Source organism: Nerophis ophidion, linkage group LG12 (assembly GCF_033978795.1).
Source record: "Nerophis ophidion isolate RoL-2023_Sa linkage group LG12, RoL_Noph_v1.0, whole genome shotgun sequence".
Lineage (NCBI taxonomy): Eukaryota > Metazoa > Chordata > Actinopteri > Syngnathiformes > Syngnathidae > Nerophis > Nerophis ophidion.
In genome coordinates, this window is record NC_084622.1 from 6,547,743 (window position 1) to 6,567,219 (window position 19,477).

At 40.2% G+C, this 19,477-nt stretch overlaps 1 protein-coding gene across 8 annotated transcripts in view; it reads left to right on the forward strand.

The window, feature by feature from the left end:
- Positions 1–18,695, forward strand: part of LOC133562911 (FERM domain-containing protein 4A-like) — a 182,992-nt gene extending 164,297 nt beyond the window's left edge. For 6 of the 8 annotated variants that reach the window (XM_061916742.1, XM_061916739.1, XM_061916740.1 and 3 more), the window contains exons 18-23: positions 2,402–2,696; positions 5,030–5,188; positions 5,284–5,622; positions 7,458–8,032; positions 8,115–8,217; positions 12,752–18,695. In XM_061916742.1, coding sequence (XP_061772726.1) covers positions 2,402–2,696; positions 5,030–5,188; positions 5,284–5,622; positions 7,458–8,032; positions 8,115–8,217; positions 12,752–12,854 — 1,574 coding nt within the window. In that variant the 3' untranslated portion in view covers positions 12,855–18,695. Of the gene's footprint in view, positions 1–2,401; positions 2,697–5,029; positions 5,189–5,283; positions 5,623–7,457; positions 8,033–8,114; positions 8,218–8,434; positions 8,507–12,751 lie in introns of all 8 variants that reach the window. The other 2 variants (XM_061916744.1, XM_061916741.1) reach the window with 1 other exon arrangement.
- Positions 18,696–19,477: the final 782 nt, after the last annotated feature.

Genomic DNA, 19,477 nt, shown 5'->3' on the forward strand with positions numbered 1-19,477 from the left:
CCAAGATTGTAATAAAATATCTGGAGAAAGGGCACACGTTCATGAGAGCAGATTCAACCCATGGCTCAATCGGCAAGAAAATGAAAGCTCAAGAAAACATCTATACGTTTGATGACTTTGTAGATCTTTGTAAGACAGCATCAAGATAGATTGGTTTTCCTTTGTTTTCTCAAAATCAGCTAGAAGTGAGTTACTAGGTTTTGCTTTTGGACGGGGGATCTGTAAAGCTGTTTAAAAGTTTAGGGTGGAAACTGTTAGTGTGTGCAACACAGCAGTCCTTGGGGGGGGGAGCTGCGAAACATTTCAACATGGACTGTAAATAATTAACGAGATTGCATGGATTTGGCTGAATGATTTCTAAGTCGATGAATTCCATGAAGGACAAACATAACTGAGCGATGTCCTAATAGACACCCGGGACCTCATTCATAAAAACTGCATGGATTCCAACGTAAACACTGAGACTTCAGAATGTACGTATACACACAAAAATCTGGTTTAAAAAGCCATACTGCACACGTTTGTAAGCACTCTTCTCACTATAAAGCACACCTGCAGTGAATTGCGCACAGAAGAATTCCTTCCTACAATCATACATTAAGGGGCATGCTAATTAGCTCATGAATATGGTGATGATCTAAAGCAGGGGTCCCCAAACTTTTTCCCCGTGACTGCGTGGGTTCCCTCCAGGTACTCTGGTTTCCTCCCACTTCCAAAGACATGCACCTGGGGATAGGTTGATTGGCAACACAAAATGGTCCCTAGTGTGTGAATTTGAGTGTGAATGTTGTCTGTCTATCTGTGTTGGCCCTGTGATGAGGTGGCGACTTGTCCAGGGTGCATCCCGCCTTCCGCCCGATTGTAGCTGAGATAGGCACCAGCGCCCCCCACGACCCCAAAAGGGAATTAGCGTTAGAAAATGGATGGATATATATATATATATATACTAAATATATATATATATATATATGTGTATATGTGTGTATATATATGTATACGTGTGTGTGTGTGTATATATATATGTATATGTATATGTATGTGTGTGTATATGTATGTATATATATGTATATGTATGTATGTATATATGTATGTATATAGATATATACATATATGTATGTGTATATGTATGTATATATATATATATATGTGTGTATGTGTATATATATGTATGTATGTATGTGTATATGTATGTATGTATGTATATATATATATGTATGTGTGTATATGTATGTATATATATATATATATATGCATGTATGTATATATGTGTATGTATCTATACATATATATATATATATATATATATATATATATATATATACATATATATATATATATATATATTCCGAGCGCGATGAAGTCACGTTACTGATAGGAAAATGCATTTTTGGACGATATGATTTGCCTCAGCAGCTAGGAGACTCAGAGTAACAAGCGGTAGAAAATGGATTAGAAAGGACAAATTAAAAATAATATTTTTTTTAAAAATTGGAACTTCCCGTAGGCCGGATGGCCGGATTTTGGACACTGGGGGGCCGGATCCGGCCCGCGGGCCGTAGTTTGGGGACCTCTGATCTATAGACTCATGTAAGACAGACGGCGTCTCAAAAGAAGCGGCACTTTCAGATTGATGCTGATCACATCGAGGACTACAACAAGATCATGTTAGGAAGGCTAAGTAACATATCTAAAAAAAAAAAAAAAAATGTGGGAATTTAAATGTCAGAATTTGACTAATCACGCGACTGATAACTGTTGCTGACATGAAGAAAAACATGTTCACATTTTAGCATTCTGTTTGCCAATACTTTGTCCAAATAATTTTTTATGATTTATATATGGCTATTTTGTCAAATAATGCGAAGCAGACATTTTGTGTAATGATGATGGCGTTTGAGCCAAACAGTGTTATAATCTACCAAAGTTTAAATGTATTGAAACAAGTTAAACGTAATCATTCCTAATTTCATGAACAAAATATTGTGATACAATCCATATTTTTTTGTGTTTAGTTTAGAAAAAAATACTTTAAATTGTTTGGCCACACACGAGATCAAAAACACATTTATACATTTTGATCATTCAATTAAAAATAACATCAAAAAATATAGATTTCAACCATAATGAAAGGAATGCTTATACATTGTGAAATACAGTACAGGCCAAAAGTTTGGACACACCTTTTAATTTCAATGGGATTTCTTTATTTTCATGAATATTTACATTGTAGAAATTCTCGAAATAGTAACAATGTGTTTGTGGTAAAACAAATAAACTTCTTTTTTTTTGCAACATGCTGTTAAAGGTTTGTTGTAAGCCACCAATAACAATGAAAAACGGGCCTATAAATAACTGATGGTTGCATCATATTTTGATCCCTTCTTATCTTTCTGTCCTGCAGAGGCTAACATTGGCTCAGAAGACAGTTCGCTGTCTGACGCTCTGGTCCTGGATGACGATGATCCTCAAGTTACCGGTACCCCCAACTTCTCCCCGATGGCTTCGCCTCACAAAGGCCTTCCCCCGAGGCCACCGTCTCACAGTCGTCCCCCACCGCCGCAATCCCTGGATGGACTGCGGCACCTGCACTATGCACGCACGGATTACGATAAATCGCCGATCAAACCTAAAATGTGGAGTGAGTCCTCACTGGATGAACCTTATGAAAAGGTCAAGAAGCGCTCCTCTCACTCCAGGTAGGACTGTTTTTTACAAGCTCGTAAACGCATTTAATTTAAAGGGGAACTGAACTTTTTGGGGAATTTTGCCTGTCATTCATAATAATACTTTAGTATATGTTTTTCTCTTTATGCATTCTAAATCGTAAATAAACATTAGCAAAAGTCAGCTAACAATGGAAGTAACAGGAGTCGCTCTTTTACACCTATACAGCGCTCTAAATGTTTTTATATACATTACATGCAAAATGTTTGGACTCACCTTCTCAGTCAATGCGTTTTCTTTATTTTCATGACTATTTACATTGTAGATTTTCACTGAAGGCTTCAAAACTATGTATGAACATATGTGGAGTAGGTGAAACAACTGAAAACATGTTTTTATATTCTAATTTCTTAAAAATAGCCCCCCTTTGCTCCGATTACTGCTTTGCACACTGTTGGCATTCTCTGAATGAGCTTCGAGCACACCTGTGAAGTGAAAATCATTTCAAGTAACTAGAGCAAAGGTTGGCTATTTTGAAGAAACTGGAATACAAAACATTTTCAGTTATTTCACCTTTTTTATTAACTTGTGTTCATTCATAGTTGAGATGCCTGCAGTGACAATCTACAATGTAAATAGTCATGAAAATAAAGAAAACACATTGAATGAGAAGGTGTGTCTAAACGTTTGGCCTGTACTGTATGTAAAGTAGTAACAGGCACATTCATAATAATTCATAATGTAATGTTTATGTATTTTGCTCATTTTAAACATACATCGGCGCAATTATTTCCTGGACGCATCACAACGTTCACCATTTCCTTCAGTAACACTTGACTACTACTCATGCAGACTTCATGAGATAATAAAACGTAATTTACTGTACAAGGTCTGCTCTCACTGATGGGATCATATATTCCTGTTTAGAAGCAGAATTATTCATAATCCTCGCAAAGGGTTAAAAAAAAGAAGTCATTTTTGTTTTAATTTTGCCTGTCGCGCCATTTCCGGGTTTACGTTGGCTTTCAGAATTGACCAACGTCTCGGTTTATGTCCACAACCTTCTACGATCCAGTTAAGAGACATGATTTATAATCTAGAATTACTTTTCACTAGAGATGTCCGATAATGGCTTTTTTGCCGGTATCCAATATTCCGATATTGTCCAACTTTTAATTACCATATCCGATATCAACCAATACCGATGTATACAGTCGTGGAATTAACACATTATTGTGCCTAATTTTGTTGTGATGCCCCGCTGGATGCATTAAACAATGTAAAAAAGTTTTCCAAAATGAATCAACCCAAGTTATGGAAAAAATGCCAATATGGCACTGCCATATTTATTATTGAAGTCACAAAGTGCATTATTTTTTTTAACATGCCTCAAAACAGCAGCTTGGAATTTGGGACATGCTCTCCCTGAGAGAGCATGAGGAGGTTGAGGTGGGAGGGTGGGTATATTTTAGCGGCCCGGAAAAGTTAGTGCTGCAAGGGGTTCTGCGTATTTGTCCTGTTGTGTTTGTGTTGTGTTACGGTGCAGATGTTCTCCGGAAATGTCGGTGTCATTCTTGTTTGGTGTCGGTTCACAGTGTGGCGCATACTTGTAACAGTGTTAAATTTGTTTATGCAGCCACCCTCAGTGTGACCTGTATGGCTGTTGACCAAGTACGCCTTGCATTCACTTGTGTGTGTGAAAAGCTGTAGATATTTTTTGATTGGGCCGGCACGCAAAGGCGCTGCCTTTAAGGTTAATTGTATATCTGTACTACTTCCTACGTCCGTGTACCACTCCGTACAACGGCGTGTTAAAAAGTCATAAATTTTACTTTTTGAAACCGATACCGACAATTTCCGATATTACATTTTAACACATTTATCGCCCGAGAAAATTGCCAGTCCGATATTATCGGACATCTCTACTTTTCCCCCGCTCTGGGTCGAGAGAGCAGCTTCCAGCTCATGATATCAATCTAGCAGCATACTGTAGTTAGCGGTCTGTGATCAATGCACCGCTGAAAGTAGTTCTTTAACATTAGCGCTTATACTAACATAATTGTTAATACTTGTTTGATAGCTGTTCAGATGTAAATGGAGTAATGTTGGAACATTTTGAATTCTAATTTAAAGGGCTTCTTTGGCGGAAACAAGGAGCTCCCATTGACTCCATTGTTAGCTGATTCCTGCTAGTGTTTATTTTTTATTTAAAATGCATAACAAAAAAGAAAATCATAAGGATTGTGGATGATAGGCACATTTTTTTTAAAATTTGCATTTCACCTTTATTGCTGACCGGGACAGTAACTATTATAATCATAATTGATAGTTCATGGAATTCACTTTTCTTTGGCTCTCTGATTAGTCACAGACGATTCCCCAGCTCTGGCAGCACAGAAGCAGGAGGTAGTAACTCTTTGCAGAGCAGCCCTATCAGGAACCTCCCTCAATGGAACTCTCAGTCCAGCATGCCGTCCACCCCGGACATGAGGACCAGGACGCCACACTACGTACATTCCACTAGGTTCGTCCTCTCAACTTTAAAAGCTTAAAAGCTCTTTCGCTGGATTGCTTTCTCTTTCTGCACACTACACTCTTTGTGTCATTTGTATTCTATAGGTCGGTGGACATCAGTCCCACACGTCTGCACAGCCTCGCTCAGCACTTTAGAAACCGCAGCTCCAGTCTGGAGTCCCAGGGCAAGCTCTTGACTTCGGACCCTGATGCACACCCACACGCCCTCGGCACGCTGGGCAGCCCTGACTTTTTCTTGGGCCCGACACGGAGCTCTAATGGCTCTGACCCGTTGGATGATTGCTCTTCCTGCACCAGCCAGAGCAGCTCGGAGCATTTCTACCCGCCCGGCGGGCCCCTAGCCCCCGGCACCAATCCCAACTATTCCACCCTCGGTGAGGACTCGCCTTCAAAAGCTAGGCAGAGGCAGCGGCAGAGGCACAGGTACGATTAACAAGAAAATACTTTTTTTTCTCTTCACAATGAGGGCTGGGCAATAAGGCCTTTTTTTAATATCTCGATATTTTTAGGCCATGTCACGATACACGATATCTCGATATTTTTCCTGAGCCTTGAATGAACACTTGATGCATATAATCACAGCAGTATGATGATTCTATGTGTCGACATTAAAACATTCTTCTTCATACTGCATTAATACATGCTTATTTTAAACTTTCATGCAGAGAGGAAAATCATGTCACTTCAAAACAGAAAGTGCAAGATTGTTAGAGACATTTTAAAACAAGCTATGGGTGCACTTTTGTGTATAATGTCCCTAGGATGACACATCAAAACACTAAATTAAAGTGCACTTTTTGTAAAGAAACCCACGACAATAATTTAAAACAAATAAAGTGCACTTTTGTGCATGATGTCACACAAGATATTTCAATAAGTGTCAGATAAAAATTAGCTGCAAATCCTTCGCTATGTGGTAGGTTCTTGCGGACGTTATCTCCTTCTGTTGCTGACATTTTTTTTTCATACGGTGTTGATGTGGAAATGGTTGCCTCGGCATTTTGTTGGTGTGGAAACGAACGGAGATGTTGACATGTGGAGTTTCAAGCACTCTTCATTCTCTAGTGCAGACCTGGGCAAAGTAAGGCCCTGGGGCCACATGCGGCCCGTTAAGCTTTTCAATCTGGCCCGCAGGACATTCCCAAATATTTTTTTTTTTATATCTTTAAGATGGAAACTGTAGCTGCCATTGTGATGTGCAGTGATGTTTTTTTACAACAAAGTTCTAAAGCTTTGTGATATAACAGATTGTAGGTGGGGGTTTTTTACCCTTTGCTTTGATATTTGGTGGTTTGTTGTATTTTTGTTGTGTTTCGCTTGATTTTAAAGAAAAGAGGTGTGACATTCATATGTTTTCAATATTTATTTTTTTATCGTTCATAGTTGATATATTAAATCCCACATTCTTTATTGTCATGTACATTCTGGGTGTCTCATTCAGTTCTTTTTTAAAAGGGGTCTTTTGTAATGTATTTAGCTTTCAATCAGACATTATTGTGAGGTTTTGAATGAGTGTTCCTAAAATAGGACCCAAGCACACATACTGTACAGCAGATTTTAACAGCTTACATATGTATATATATATATATATATATATATACACACACACACATTATATATGTGTGTGTGTATATATATTTTTATATATATATATATATATATGTGTGTGTGTATATATATATAAATGTGTATATTAAAAAAAAGATATAGATATAGATATGAGTGAGATAGATAGATATACCGACCCTCAGACACATTTTTTTCTCAAAATTTGGCCCCCCGAGTCAAAATAATTGCCCAGAATTTTCAAATGATGCTACAAATTAGCAGTGATGGTACTTTTTGTAGCAACGCTTTTGCCCCACACTTGACAAATTACGGTTGTCGATGGACCCTGCGCTGTTTTTCTTGGGAATTAATTCATATTCCTTCATTTGTTACCAGATTCGCACCTTCGTTCTCTCGTTTTACCACTCGCACCACACCTCTAGCACCACAGCTAACTTTACCCATGATGCTACCTCTCTGCTTCGCGAGGGCGTATACTTATGTGACGTATGTAAGAAGGTATGCTTTGTTAAGTCTCTGTTAGAGAGACAAGAAAGAGTGAGAAACGCCTGTAGTGTAATGTCCGCAGCTAAAAGCAACTGCGTGAGAACGTATACTCGAATATCACGATATAGCCATTTTCTATATCGCACAGAGACCAACCCAACCAGCCCTACTCACAATGTGATTGACCCACGTGTTCCCTCCAGGTCTGCAGGTCATCTGGGCTCCTCTAACTCCGGCTCCATGCCAAACTTGGCAGCTAAGAACGGCTCTGTTGGAGGATCAGGCGGAGGCGGCATAGGCGGAGGACACCACGGAGTCTACCTCCACAGCCAGAGCCAGCCGTCCTCCCAGTACCGCATCAAAGAGTACCCGCTATACGTGGAGGGGAGCCCCAACCCGGTGGTCGTGCGCAGCCTGGAGAGCGACCAGGAGGGCCACTACAGCGTCAAAGCCCAGTTCAAGACCTCCAGCTCTTACACGGCGGGTGGACTGTACAAGGAAGCGTGGGGAGGAGAGGAGGGAGGGGAGGGCGGCGGCCGACTAACGCCGTCCCGCTCGCAAATTGTACGGACTCCATCATTGGGGCGCGAGGGGAGCGGAGGGGGTCGGGCGGCAGTGTCAGAAGAGCTGCGCTGCTGGTACCAGAGGTCGTCCGGGAGCCTGAAGGAGAGGAATCACTCCCATTCAGGATCCACCTCATCCGAAACAGGGTCACAGCAAGGCACACTAGGACACGGGCGGGGCAGTCGGGTAGGAACGCTCGCCAAAGGCTCACCAGGTATTTTTACTCATGGCCTCATATTCTTTGCGGTGCTGCTTTAAATGTGACTAACCACTACCTTCTGTGTGTGTTGCTGTAGTTGCATCCCCACACAGCCAGAGGAGTATGACACCCTCTGGTGACCAGACCGCCACACCCACTCCGCCTTGCAGTCCACAGCACATCCTCAACTGGCAGAGCGGGTAAGACACGCAAACACACCTAAACCAAACAGTAACTAACATTTTTAATACACGCTGCTGCTTCTTTTCTGACACATCTTTATTTCTGGGTCTGCTTGGTGCTTCACTCCCCTCCCCCTAACCTTAATGTGGCCTTTCCCCTACTCAATGTGGCTCTTTCTATTCTTCACTAACACACCTTCCCTTGTGTGTGTCTGTGTGCTCTCTCCTGCTATAGAGGCACAGCAGACAGCTCTCCTACTGAGGACGTCTGTCCGTCTCCTCTTCAGTCCGGCTCTGGTGTCTAGAGGTACTGTCCCTCGTCCTGAGAGGGCCCCCTGTAGCATTTCATGGTGGTGGTATCAGTACTCCCACTGTAGCTGGAATCATTGCATGTGCTCTGCTCTGCTCTTCTCTAATGCTGATGCTTTATCATCACTTGCTCCCTGCAGGTTTGTACTAATCAAAAATATTTTTCTACATATGCTTTTACTTCATTCTTTAACATCCCTTTTAGCACTTAGCATAGCATAACTAAATAACAGAATTCTAAGTGTTCCAGACCTCTAATTTGTTTGCATGCAGTCATTTTTTTTACATGAAGTTACATGCAAGTGCAAAAAGAAATAAACTAGGTCGATATCAAATTATTGACTTACAAATTATTGCTGATGTACAATATTATTGCTAGAGATGTCCGATAATATCGGCCGATAAATGCTTTAAAATGTGATATCGGAAATTATCGGTATTGGTTTCAAAAAGTAGAATGTATGACTTTTCAAAACGCCGCTGTACGGTGTGGTACACGGACGTAGGGAGAAGTACGGAGCGCCAATAAACCTTTAAGGCACTGCCTTTGCGTGCCGGCCCAATCACATAATATCTACGGCATTTCACACACACACGAGTGAACGCAAGGCATACTTGGTCAACAGCCACACAGGTCACACTGAGGATGGCCGTATAAACAACTTTAACACTATTACAAAAATGCGCCACACTGTGAACCCACACCAAACAAGAATGACAAACACATTTCGGGAGAACATCTGCACTGTAACACAACATAAACACAACAGAACAAATACCCAGAACCCCTTGCAACACTAACTTTTCCGGGACGCTACAATGTACACCCCCCGCTACCCCTTGCCCTTAATAGGTGAGGACTCCATGCTGAACAATTGAATGATAAGGGGTCAATTTTTGCTTAAAAATAACAATATAGGATATTAAATATAACGTTTTCAAAGGCAAAAACTCACAATGTAGAACTTCCTGTCAAAAGTAACGTTACTTGTAATCTAGTCAGGGCCATCTTTAAACAAGGTTTTGTTTGTGGCTCCATATTTATGAATGTTTTGTTTTTGGCCCCAATATTGTGTAACAGGCTGACTGTAGCCTAGTGAATATTGTAATAAACTCGTCCCTTGCCAATTGGCGCCTCAAAGTTTGCGGCTTGTGAGGGTTATTATGTGGGTGTCATTTCATGTATAGAGGGCTTTCTTAATGTTAAAAAAATGTATCTAAAAAGTTGTTAACATTTATTTATGCACTCGCTATAAAAAATATTAAATTTTAAGTCCTACTTTGTCATAATTAATTTACCAAGGCCCAGCCCGGAACCAATCAGCAACGATAAAAAAGTTTACTTATTACTTTTGGCGACGAGAAGTGGATTTTGCTGTGGGAGCTTGAGTGTGTGCATAAAAGACGAAAATGCATTTCCAGTGCGTTTATCATCAGTATTCTAAGCTTTTTATTTTCTACAAAATAAATACTATGAGCAATAAACGAAAACACTGTGTTGTGTATTTTATAGAGCTGTCCGATAATGGCTTTTTTGCCGATATCTGATATTCTGATGTTGTCCAACTCTTAATTACCGATACCGATATATACAATCGTGGAATAAACACATTATTATGCCTAATTTGGTTGTGATGCCCCGCTGGATGAATTAAACAATGTAACAAAGTTTTCCAAAAATAAATCAACTCAAGTTATGGAAAAAAAAGCCAACATGGCACTGACAGGTTTATTATTGAAGTCACAGAGTGCATAATTTTTTTTTAACATGCCTCAAAACAGCAGCTTGGAATTTGGGACATGCTCTCCCTGAGAGAATGGGGTTGAGGTTGGTGGGCTGGTGGGTGGTGTATATCGTAGCGTCCTGGAATAGTTAGTGCTGCAAGGGGTTCTGGGTATTTGTTCTGTTGTGTTTATCTTGCGTTACGGTGCGGATGTTCTCCTGAAATGTGTTCGTCATTCTTGTTTGGTGTGGGTTTACAGTGTGGCGCATATTTGTAACAGTGCTAAAGTTGTTTATACGGCCACCCTCAGTGTGACCTGTGTGGCTGTTGACCAAGTATGCCTTGCATTCACTTGTATGTGTGAAAAGCCGTAGATATTATGTGATTGGGCCGGCATGCAAAGGCAGTGCCTTTAAGATTCATTGGCGCTCTGTACTTTTCCCTACGTCCATGTACCACTCCGTACAGCGACATGTTAAAAAGTCCTAAATTTTACTTTTTGAAACTGATACCGATACTTTCCGATATTACATTTTAAAGCATATATCGGCCAATAATATCAGCAGTCCGATATTATCGGACATCTCTAATATTTTACTGTATGTTCAATACTGTTTGTACTAATAATAATGTCCAAAGTTTATACAGTATGAAAAGGTAAAGTAAAATAACATAATTTCTTACCACAGTAAAGCCAATTCAGTAAAGCCATGGCGTGGCACAGTGGGAGAGTGGCCGTGCGCAACCTGAGGGTCCCTGGTTCAATCCCCACCTAGTACCTACCTCGTCACGTCCATTGTGTCCTGAGCAAGACTTTTCACCCTTGCTCCTGATGGGTGCTGGTTAGCGCCTTGCATGGCAGCTCCCTCCATCAGTGTGTGAATGGGTGAATGTGGAAATAGTGTCAAAGCGCTTTGAGCACCTCGAAGGTAGAAAAGCGCTATACAAGTACAACCCATTTATCATTTAAAACTGCTGTGCTGCTTTGGTAACACTATAAATGGGCAAAAACTATGAAAAAAAACAAACACATTTTCTGTAGACATGTATTTGGGGAAAATGTTTGGCTGCAAAATATACTTAAATGGTGCGGTCATTTTAGAAAATACCTCCGTAAATCTATCACAATGGCGGTGTTCAAAAGGATGCTAAATTAGCAATTATCTCAATGGGATTTTGAATGGACGTCTCAGAGATGCTGCTAAATCTATTACAAACAACATGTTGACTCCCCGCTGAATAAAAGTTTAGCGGAAACTAGGGCTGGGTATTGTTTGAATTCGAACGATTCCAATTCTGATTCTTTGTTTTGATTCCGATTCCTGACGATTCTCGATTACGATTATGATTCTTCTTGTGCCATGTATTTGACAAGTAGTCCTTGGTAGGTGGTATGTATTTTGGGTTGAGAGTTTTCACCATATCCTTGCAAACATAAACAAACATGTAATGTTGCTGTTACTGTTTAGCCCAGTATCAATTAGCTTAGCTCTAACGTTATTGCTTAACTAACCTAAATGTTGGAGATTCCACCTCTGAAAAGGGATGCAGTCTTTTGACTATGTGTGCAGTGACCTTTCTGTGGCACTCTTCCGTCTGTGGCACCGACATCTTCCCCTTTGCCGCTACGGTGAACGGAGTACGCTGAGCACATGGCGGAGCCTGGCTAGCAGGTTGTAAATTGTCTATGAAAATATACGCGGGCTAATTTGTTAGCTGCCTCAACGTTGGCGCAAAACACATTATTTATTGCATTAATATTGTTTTACTTACCGGATTCCGACTGCAGTGCATTCACCGAGGTGCCAGGCTGGGCGTCGGAGCCGGAGCCAGAGGAAGAGGCAGAGGAGGACGGTCGGCGCAGCGCGTCGAAGACGGGACACGCATTTGTTTGTACTCCATGAACTCAGAGGTGCTTCATCATGTTCGACGTGCACCCTCCTAAGCACGAAACTGTCCTGTCGCACGTGTTACATTTCGCCGATATTTCATTTTTTTTAGTAAAATAAAGCCACACTTTCGACCGCCGAAGCCCGCTATCCATGCTTGACTGACTCGCTCGGCTACATAGGCTCGGCTATGCTAACACTTCCGGCGGTGGCCGCTTCTTCGTTGGTGTTCAGCGGCTTCTTCTTCCGGTCGGCGGACTTATTCTTTTTTTCCGGTCGGCTGACTGGGTATCGAAACTAGGAATCGAAATTTAAACTTTTGAACGATTCCGGAAGAATCGGAAATCTAGTCCCGGTTCTAATCGATACTCGATACCCAACCCTAGCAGAAACAAAGTATAATTGTACACATGAGTAGTAGAAACCAAGTAGAAGAAGCAAACACCTGCAGGGCACGACAACCACGTTGGCGATCAGCTACTGATGTGAACGCTCGCCGTGATCATGTGCACGTCTTTCATTTTAGAATATGCTGCCGGTTGATGAAAACAACTGAGCTGCTTTCGAGGTTCCATGACAAAGGACTTTGATAAATGAAGGCCTGATTGTGGTCCTTGTCTTCCACTGCAGGTCCTTCACTGACAGCTGCTTCCTCGGCAGCCCTTCGTGTTCAGAGCTGGCAGACGTGCAGTGGTACAGACGCGACAAGGCCAAACCTGGAACCCTGGTCTGAGACCCTTGGAAAAAAAAAACCCACTTGGAGAAGTCCTGGTAGTATTGAAACCTTCCGTGCACCGTCCTAGACCACGTCCCGCTCACAACAACCAAGAACCTCATCGCCAAGGCCTGACATATCCATCCTGACTTTTTCCTCCCACAAGGGATCAAGCGGCTCGGCGTAGTAGATGTGGAAAGAGCACGGTCACCCACTCCCAATCATCACTTTCCAATTCGTCCCTCTTAAAAACTTTAATCCACTCGAGAAGATTCCTGCTGTTTTTGAGCCACCAGTCTAAAACAAAAAAAAAAACATACTGCTGCATATATATTCTAAATTGAAAAAATGCATACATTTATCGGAACAACAATGAGGTTTCTCCTCCTCTTCCCAGTTTAACCCACAACCAAAGACTGCATTCACTGATCAGGCCGGAGTTCCCTTGCAGAAACGCAATGGAAAGAACGCGACCCAGACTATAGCAATAAAACTTTGTGGGAATTGTGTGGTGACCAGGCGGACAGTGTCGTGCTTGTCGGCTTTGGGCCTTCATCTCCGCTTCCTTCTTGCAACGTGTTCAGCGGTGATCGGTTCATGGAGTCACTGCTGAATTGAAGGACTATTACATTCAGTATTGGATCTTTAATGGAGGAAGTCAACCTTTCTGACTCTACTGTGTCTCTTGCTGCTACATTATGATACACCTTTTCCACTTTAGCGTGCAGATTTAGTCCAGAGCTCCAGTCGACACTTACCATTGTCCTGAGGGAACAGGAAATCATCTAAACCAGTGGCCCCCATATATATATATATATATATATATATATATATATATATATATATATATATATATATATATATATATATATGTTTCCCACAGAATATCTGTTAGTTAAGGTGGTGAAGTGGGCCGGCTTTGTCGCGTGAAGAAGCCTACAATTTTTTGGTTGTGTTTTCCGCTCCGTATGCTGAATGGCAATATACGAATACACACTACTGATTGGCTGTTACCGCTCTGTAACCAACCAGGTGGTTGTGTGGGTGGGACAATGCTGGGTTCTGCAGAAACCTACTGGCAGAGGCAGAACTAAACGGAGCAGCTTGTTAAGACTTTAGATTAGCACCAAAAATCATATAAATACATTTAATAAAGTCAAACACAAATAAGGCAACAAGATAAGTATCCTACACTTATATATATATTACGGTTGTACGGTATACCGGTATTAGTATTGTACCGCGATACTTACAGATCCTATTTCGTACTATACCTCCTCTAAAAGGTACCGGTCTACCACCCTGGTCGTCATCACGTTGTGACATTGCTGGTTTTACGACCAGAGGAGCATGTTTGGCAGCGCGCAATCACAGAGTACTTACAAGCAGATACAGTGTGTAGACAGAAAAGGGAGAATTGATGCATTTTTGCTTAAAAAAGTAAAGTTAAAGGTGAAGTTATAACACTGAAACCCCCTCAGGAAGAGGTGCTTTAAGACTTGGGTAGTTAGCTAGCGGCTAATCACTAATCCTTGTCTCCACAGTGACAAATAAAGTAAGTTTCTCACAAGTGTCATTATCACTGCAGGACGAGGAATAGCTAAACATGCTTCACTACACACCGTAGCTCGCCGGCGTCAAAATGTAAACAGACGCCACTGGTGGATCTACACCTGACAACCACTGTAATGATACCAAGTACAGGAGCATATTTCTACTATGATTACATTGATATTTTTTGTCATCATAACATCTTCTTTCGAAACTCAAAAAATATGTCCCCGGACACATGAGGACTTTGAATATGACCAATGTAGGATCCTGTAACTACTTGGTATCGGATGGATACCTAAATTTGTGGTATCATCAAAAACTAATGTAAAGTATCAAACAACAGAAGAATAAGTTATTATTAAATTTTAACAGAAGTGTAGATAAAACATGTTAAAAGAGAAATTAAGCAGATATTAACAGTAAATGAACAAGTGGATTAATATTTTTATACAGTTTGTCCTTAATAATGTTGACAAAATAATAGGTAGATAAATGACACAATGTTACTGCATACTGTATGTCAGCAGACTACTTAGGAGCCTTTGTTTGTTTACTTACTACTAAAAGACAAGTTGTCTAGTATGTTCCCTATATTTATATAAAAGGGGACGGCATGGCGCCATTGGGAAAGTGGCCGTGACAGCAACCTTAGGGTTCCTGGTTCGATCCCCACCTACTACCAACCTGTTCACATCCATTGTGTCCTTGACCAAGACACTTCACCCTTGCTCCTGATGGGTCGTGGTTAGGGCCTTGCATGGCAGCTCCCGCCATCAGTGTGTGAATGAGTGTGTGAATGGGTGAATGTGGAAATAGTGTCAAAGCGCTTTGAGTACCTTGAAGGTAGCAAAGCGCTATACAAGTATAACCCATTTACCATTTATTTAAGGACAAACTTGCAATAAAAAACGTATGTTTAATGTACCCTAAGATTTATTTGTTAAAATGAAGCCAAAAATGACATTTGTATGGTCCCCTTTATGTTGAAAAGTATCGAAATACATATTTGTACGTGCTAACACGTTTACGAGAGTCTCTGTTAGCATTTCTAACGTATAATGCCATTCTTTTTTTAGGGGGTTTCAGTTTCACAAATTCCTCAATAAGTTCACCAAAAGGTCACTGTGCAGTTATTGAGTCTGTTTTGCTGATTGGATAGCTAGTCATTTATTTTGTTTTGTCGGAGCAGCCGTTTTACTGCCTTGTTACAGGAACCCTTTAGAAACAATGAAGGTGTGTGAGTAAACATTTACAGAATCTTTCTGTGTTGCTAACTAGTTTGGCCACATACCTTTCGCTAATATTGGAATAAAAATGTGTTTTTAAATTTAGTGGGTGGGGCTTTATAGTTCGTAAAACACTGTTCATACATGCAGACATGCACACGCGTGACTAAGACAACGCAACGAGTGTGGAGTAAAATACAGCCAAAAAGCACACATAAATGACATTTTGTTTCATTTGGCAGATTTCCATGAATGAATCTCATGAGCTTGCCTTCATTCCCAATTTGGAGTGAAGTGGGCGTGTCCAAAGAAAAACACTTTCGCCCAGGTCGTGATCAAGGCAAACTACGTTCTTGAGGTCTATCCGGTGGAAAGAGCAACCCAATGCTTTTTTTTTTTTTTAAATAATGACATTTGTGACAGGCAAAATATTATCAGACCGACGGGAAAATTTGCTTTGACGCTCATTTTTGTCACGACTAAGTCCGAGTACTGACTCGACGCAAAGCCGCTCTTTTCCAAGTTAAGCCCAGCCACACTTAAAAACACCTCCAGTTTGGTGCTTTATTAATGGGACTTTGAACCAGCTACAGTGGAAAAGGTGTATCTGTGGACAAAAGTATTGGGACACTTACCGTATTCGTCACTTTGATCGCAGCTGTGACCTTCATGCAAGAAATCTACGTCACACTAAATTACCGTTAGCATTAAGATGGATCCAAAAATCAATACTGCTGTAAAAGGTGTGTCCCAATACTATTGTCCATGTGGTGTAGTTCACAGAACTCTTTAAGTATTCATTGACAGATGACACAAACACATTCTTGTATTTCTTACCTTCTTGAGATCTCCGAGAAATGCCTACTTCTTTAGGACCACCCTTTGTAGAATATAAAGATTTGTATTTACAACATTAATAATATATACATACTATGCAAATATAACAAAAGGTAAGCTTTTAGTAAAACATTTTTTTTTGCTAATTGTTTTTTTATCTGTATGATTTACTTCAAGTTGTTACAGTATGTTTCTAAATACATATTTAGTTATTTTTATTCATTTTGACCAAAGGGGGCGCATTTCAATTTCGTACACACACTTGTTGTTACATATGTTGGCCAAAGGGGAACACTTCAATTTTTTTACACACACTTGTTATTTCATATGTTGACCAGAGGGGGACCACGTTTAAAAGCGACACACAGTCAATTTGAAAAATCCCTCCTTTTTTGGGACCACCCTAATCGTGATAGATTTCATCACCAGGGGTGCAAATGAGACATTCTCTATTAGATGCAATGGTTTTCCGTATTGGGACCACGATTTATGTCCTCACTTGTTCACCGGTCCTCATATGGACGGTACTTTTCCTTGTTGATATCTCAAGAAGGGTCGAAATACAGTAACACACACATTCTCGTATTTCTTACATTCTTGGGACCTCTACCTCTTTAAGACCACCCTTTTTAGATATATAAATATTTGTATTTAAAACATTAATAATATACACATACTACGCAAATATAAAAAAGTAAGCTTTTAATTATTTTTTTGTCTGTAATTGGTTTTTAATCCTCAATATTTCAAGTTATTGCAGTATGTCTTTATATACATATTTATTTTATTTTATTGTATTAATTTAGGCCAAAGGGGGCACACTTTAATTCCTTACACACACTTGTTATTTCATATGTTGGCACATTTAAAAGCAACACACAGTCAATTTGAAAAATCCCTCCTTTTTGGGACCAGCCTCATTTTGATAGATTCACCATAAATGAGACATTCTCTATTAGATGCAAAAGTTTTCCGTATTGGGACCGTGCTTTTGGTCCTGATTTGTTCACCGGTCCTTATATGGATGGTATTTTTCCTTGTTGATGTCTCAAGAAGGTTAGAAATACAAGAACACACACACACACACACTTGTGGTATTCATGGGTGCTATTATTTTTTGAAGTGCCAACCAAGGCTGGTGCTTTTACAGTAGGAAAGGGATTCATATGCCCCTCGGTCAATCATTTTTGCAATGCAGTCTGCTGAAAATGATGGAAAGCGCCACTCTCCATAGCAACTGACAATAAAGCAAAGTTGGAATTGCCACAAAACACATTTTACGAGATTCAACACTCTTAGCGCACGACCCAAATTTGTCACGTTTCCTGTGTCAGGTGAAGTGCTACGGATAGAATCCCCTTCCTACTGTGCATTTACATTGATTTTTGATCGGGCGTCATGTTTGGCGGCAGCGAGGCAAAAAGCACAATGTCCACACACACACACACACACACCATTTCACTCGAGAGAAAAGCCATAACTGAGCGATCCTAACAGAACAGGGTTAGAAAAGCACACCTGCTTTATTGTGAAGGAGGCAGGAAGTATTGGGAGTTGCATAAAGTAAGAATTGACCGATACCATAAAGGTGGGAATGATCACACCTTCTTTTTCAGTCTTTCCATCGATCCATGCACGATTGGTTTAATGTACCCTCCACACACCTCACCCTGCGCATGTTCAAGTGAGGAAGAAAGACTACCAAGTAACATTAGTGGTGATTACCGCCCCCTAGTGGTGAGCCCAGTGTGGTGAAGTGCAACGCCCCTCCTCTCTCGTCCCCACAAACCATTTCAACCTTTTTTTTTTCTGTAACCAGTTTCACTTCCAACGCCGTTGTTTCTCCCATCTTTCCAACGTTGTAACAACAGCCTGTTCCGGTGCTACAGTCTCCTCCACCATGACCTCTTTTTTTGCAATGTCCAAAACCAATAGATTCTTGACTTATTTGAAGGACCCTTCTAGCAGACAATAGAGCATGTAACTTGTTCTCTTCAACCGTTAACATCGCTAACATTTATTGTGCCGTAGGTTAAAAAAAAAAGAAAAAAAAAAGTGGAGTTGATTATACAAAAAAAAAAAATAACTGAATTCCACAGTTAATTTATTCTTTTCTATTAAAAATTTGTATAGTAACTTTACATTTTTCCAAACCGTGTCGTTGGAAATTGATGATGACATTTTTTTCAGAGACACTGTGGTGGTTCTTGAGATTAAGAAAATAAATTATTGATGAATGTTGGCAAGACTTCTGTGCTTTTTGTCCAATGCAACAGCAGAACCCTATTGATTAATATTTTTGACAACTGCAAACACCTCCCTTTTTTTCTTGGAAGCACTTTTGGCAAGTTTTAGGAAATTTGAAATGGTATCGTCTATTTTTGGTGTACGCTAAAGAATCGCTTCATTAAAATAGTTTCATTTCATTCATTATTCAAGTACAGTGTTTTATTATCCTATATTCAAACAGTGTAACTGTTCAAAACTGTATATAAAGGTAAATATTAGATAAAAGCCTTGTTTTTAATGAACACTTAGGCCTATTGTGTATTTTAACGTTGGTCATTATGGAACCACTGTCCTATAGCAAAGCAAGATCCTATTGATTTTAAACGATTGTCTTTCAAGGGGTTTTTTTGTCCTTAAACCACATTTTTTAATATATATATCAGAGCAGGGGTGCAGGTGAGCTACTTTTCAATTGACCAATTGAAGGGGATCTACATCATATATGTATCATATTTAGTTATTTATGAAATAGATGTTTTTGCAAACAAGTTAAAGGTATTTAATGATAATACATGCACGTTTATTCCTTTATTTCATGAAGAAAAGAATATAAGTTGTTGTGTTACCTGATATCTGATGACTTGCATTGATTGGAATCCTCCTTTCTGTCCAATACCACATGAAAGTGGTTAGATTTTGGGATCCTATTTGTCCAGCTTCCATACTCCTTTTTATACACTTTACAAGAAATGCATTGCCGGCAAACTCCTTACCTTACTGGCTTGTGCACCCCTG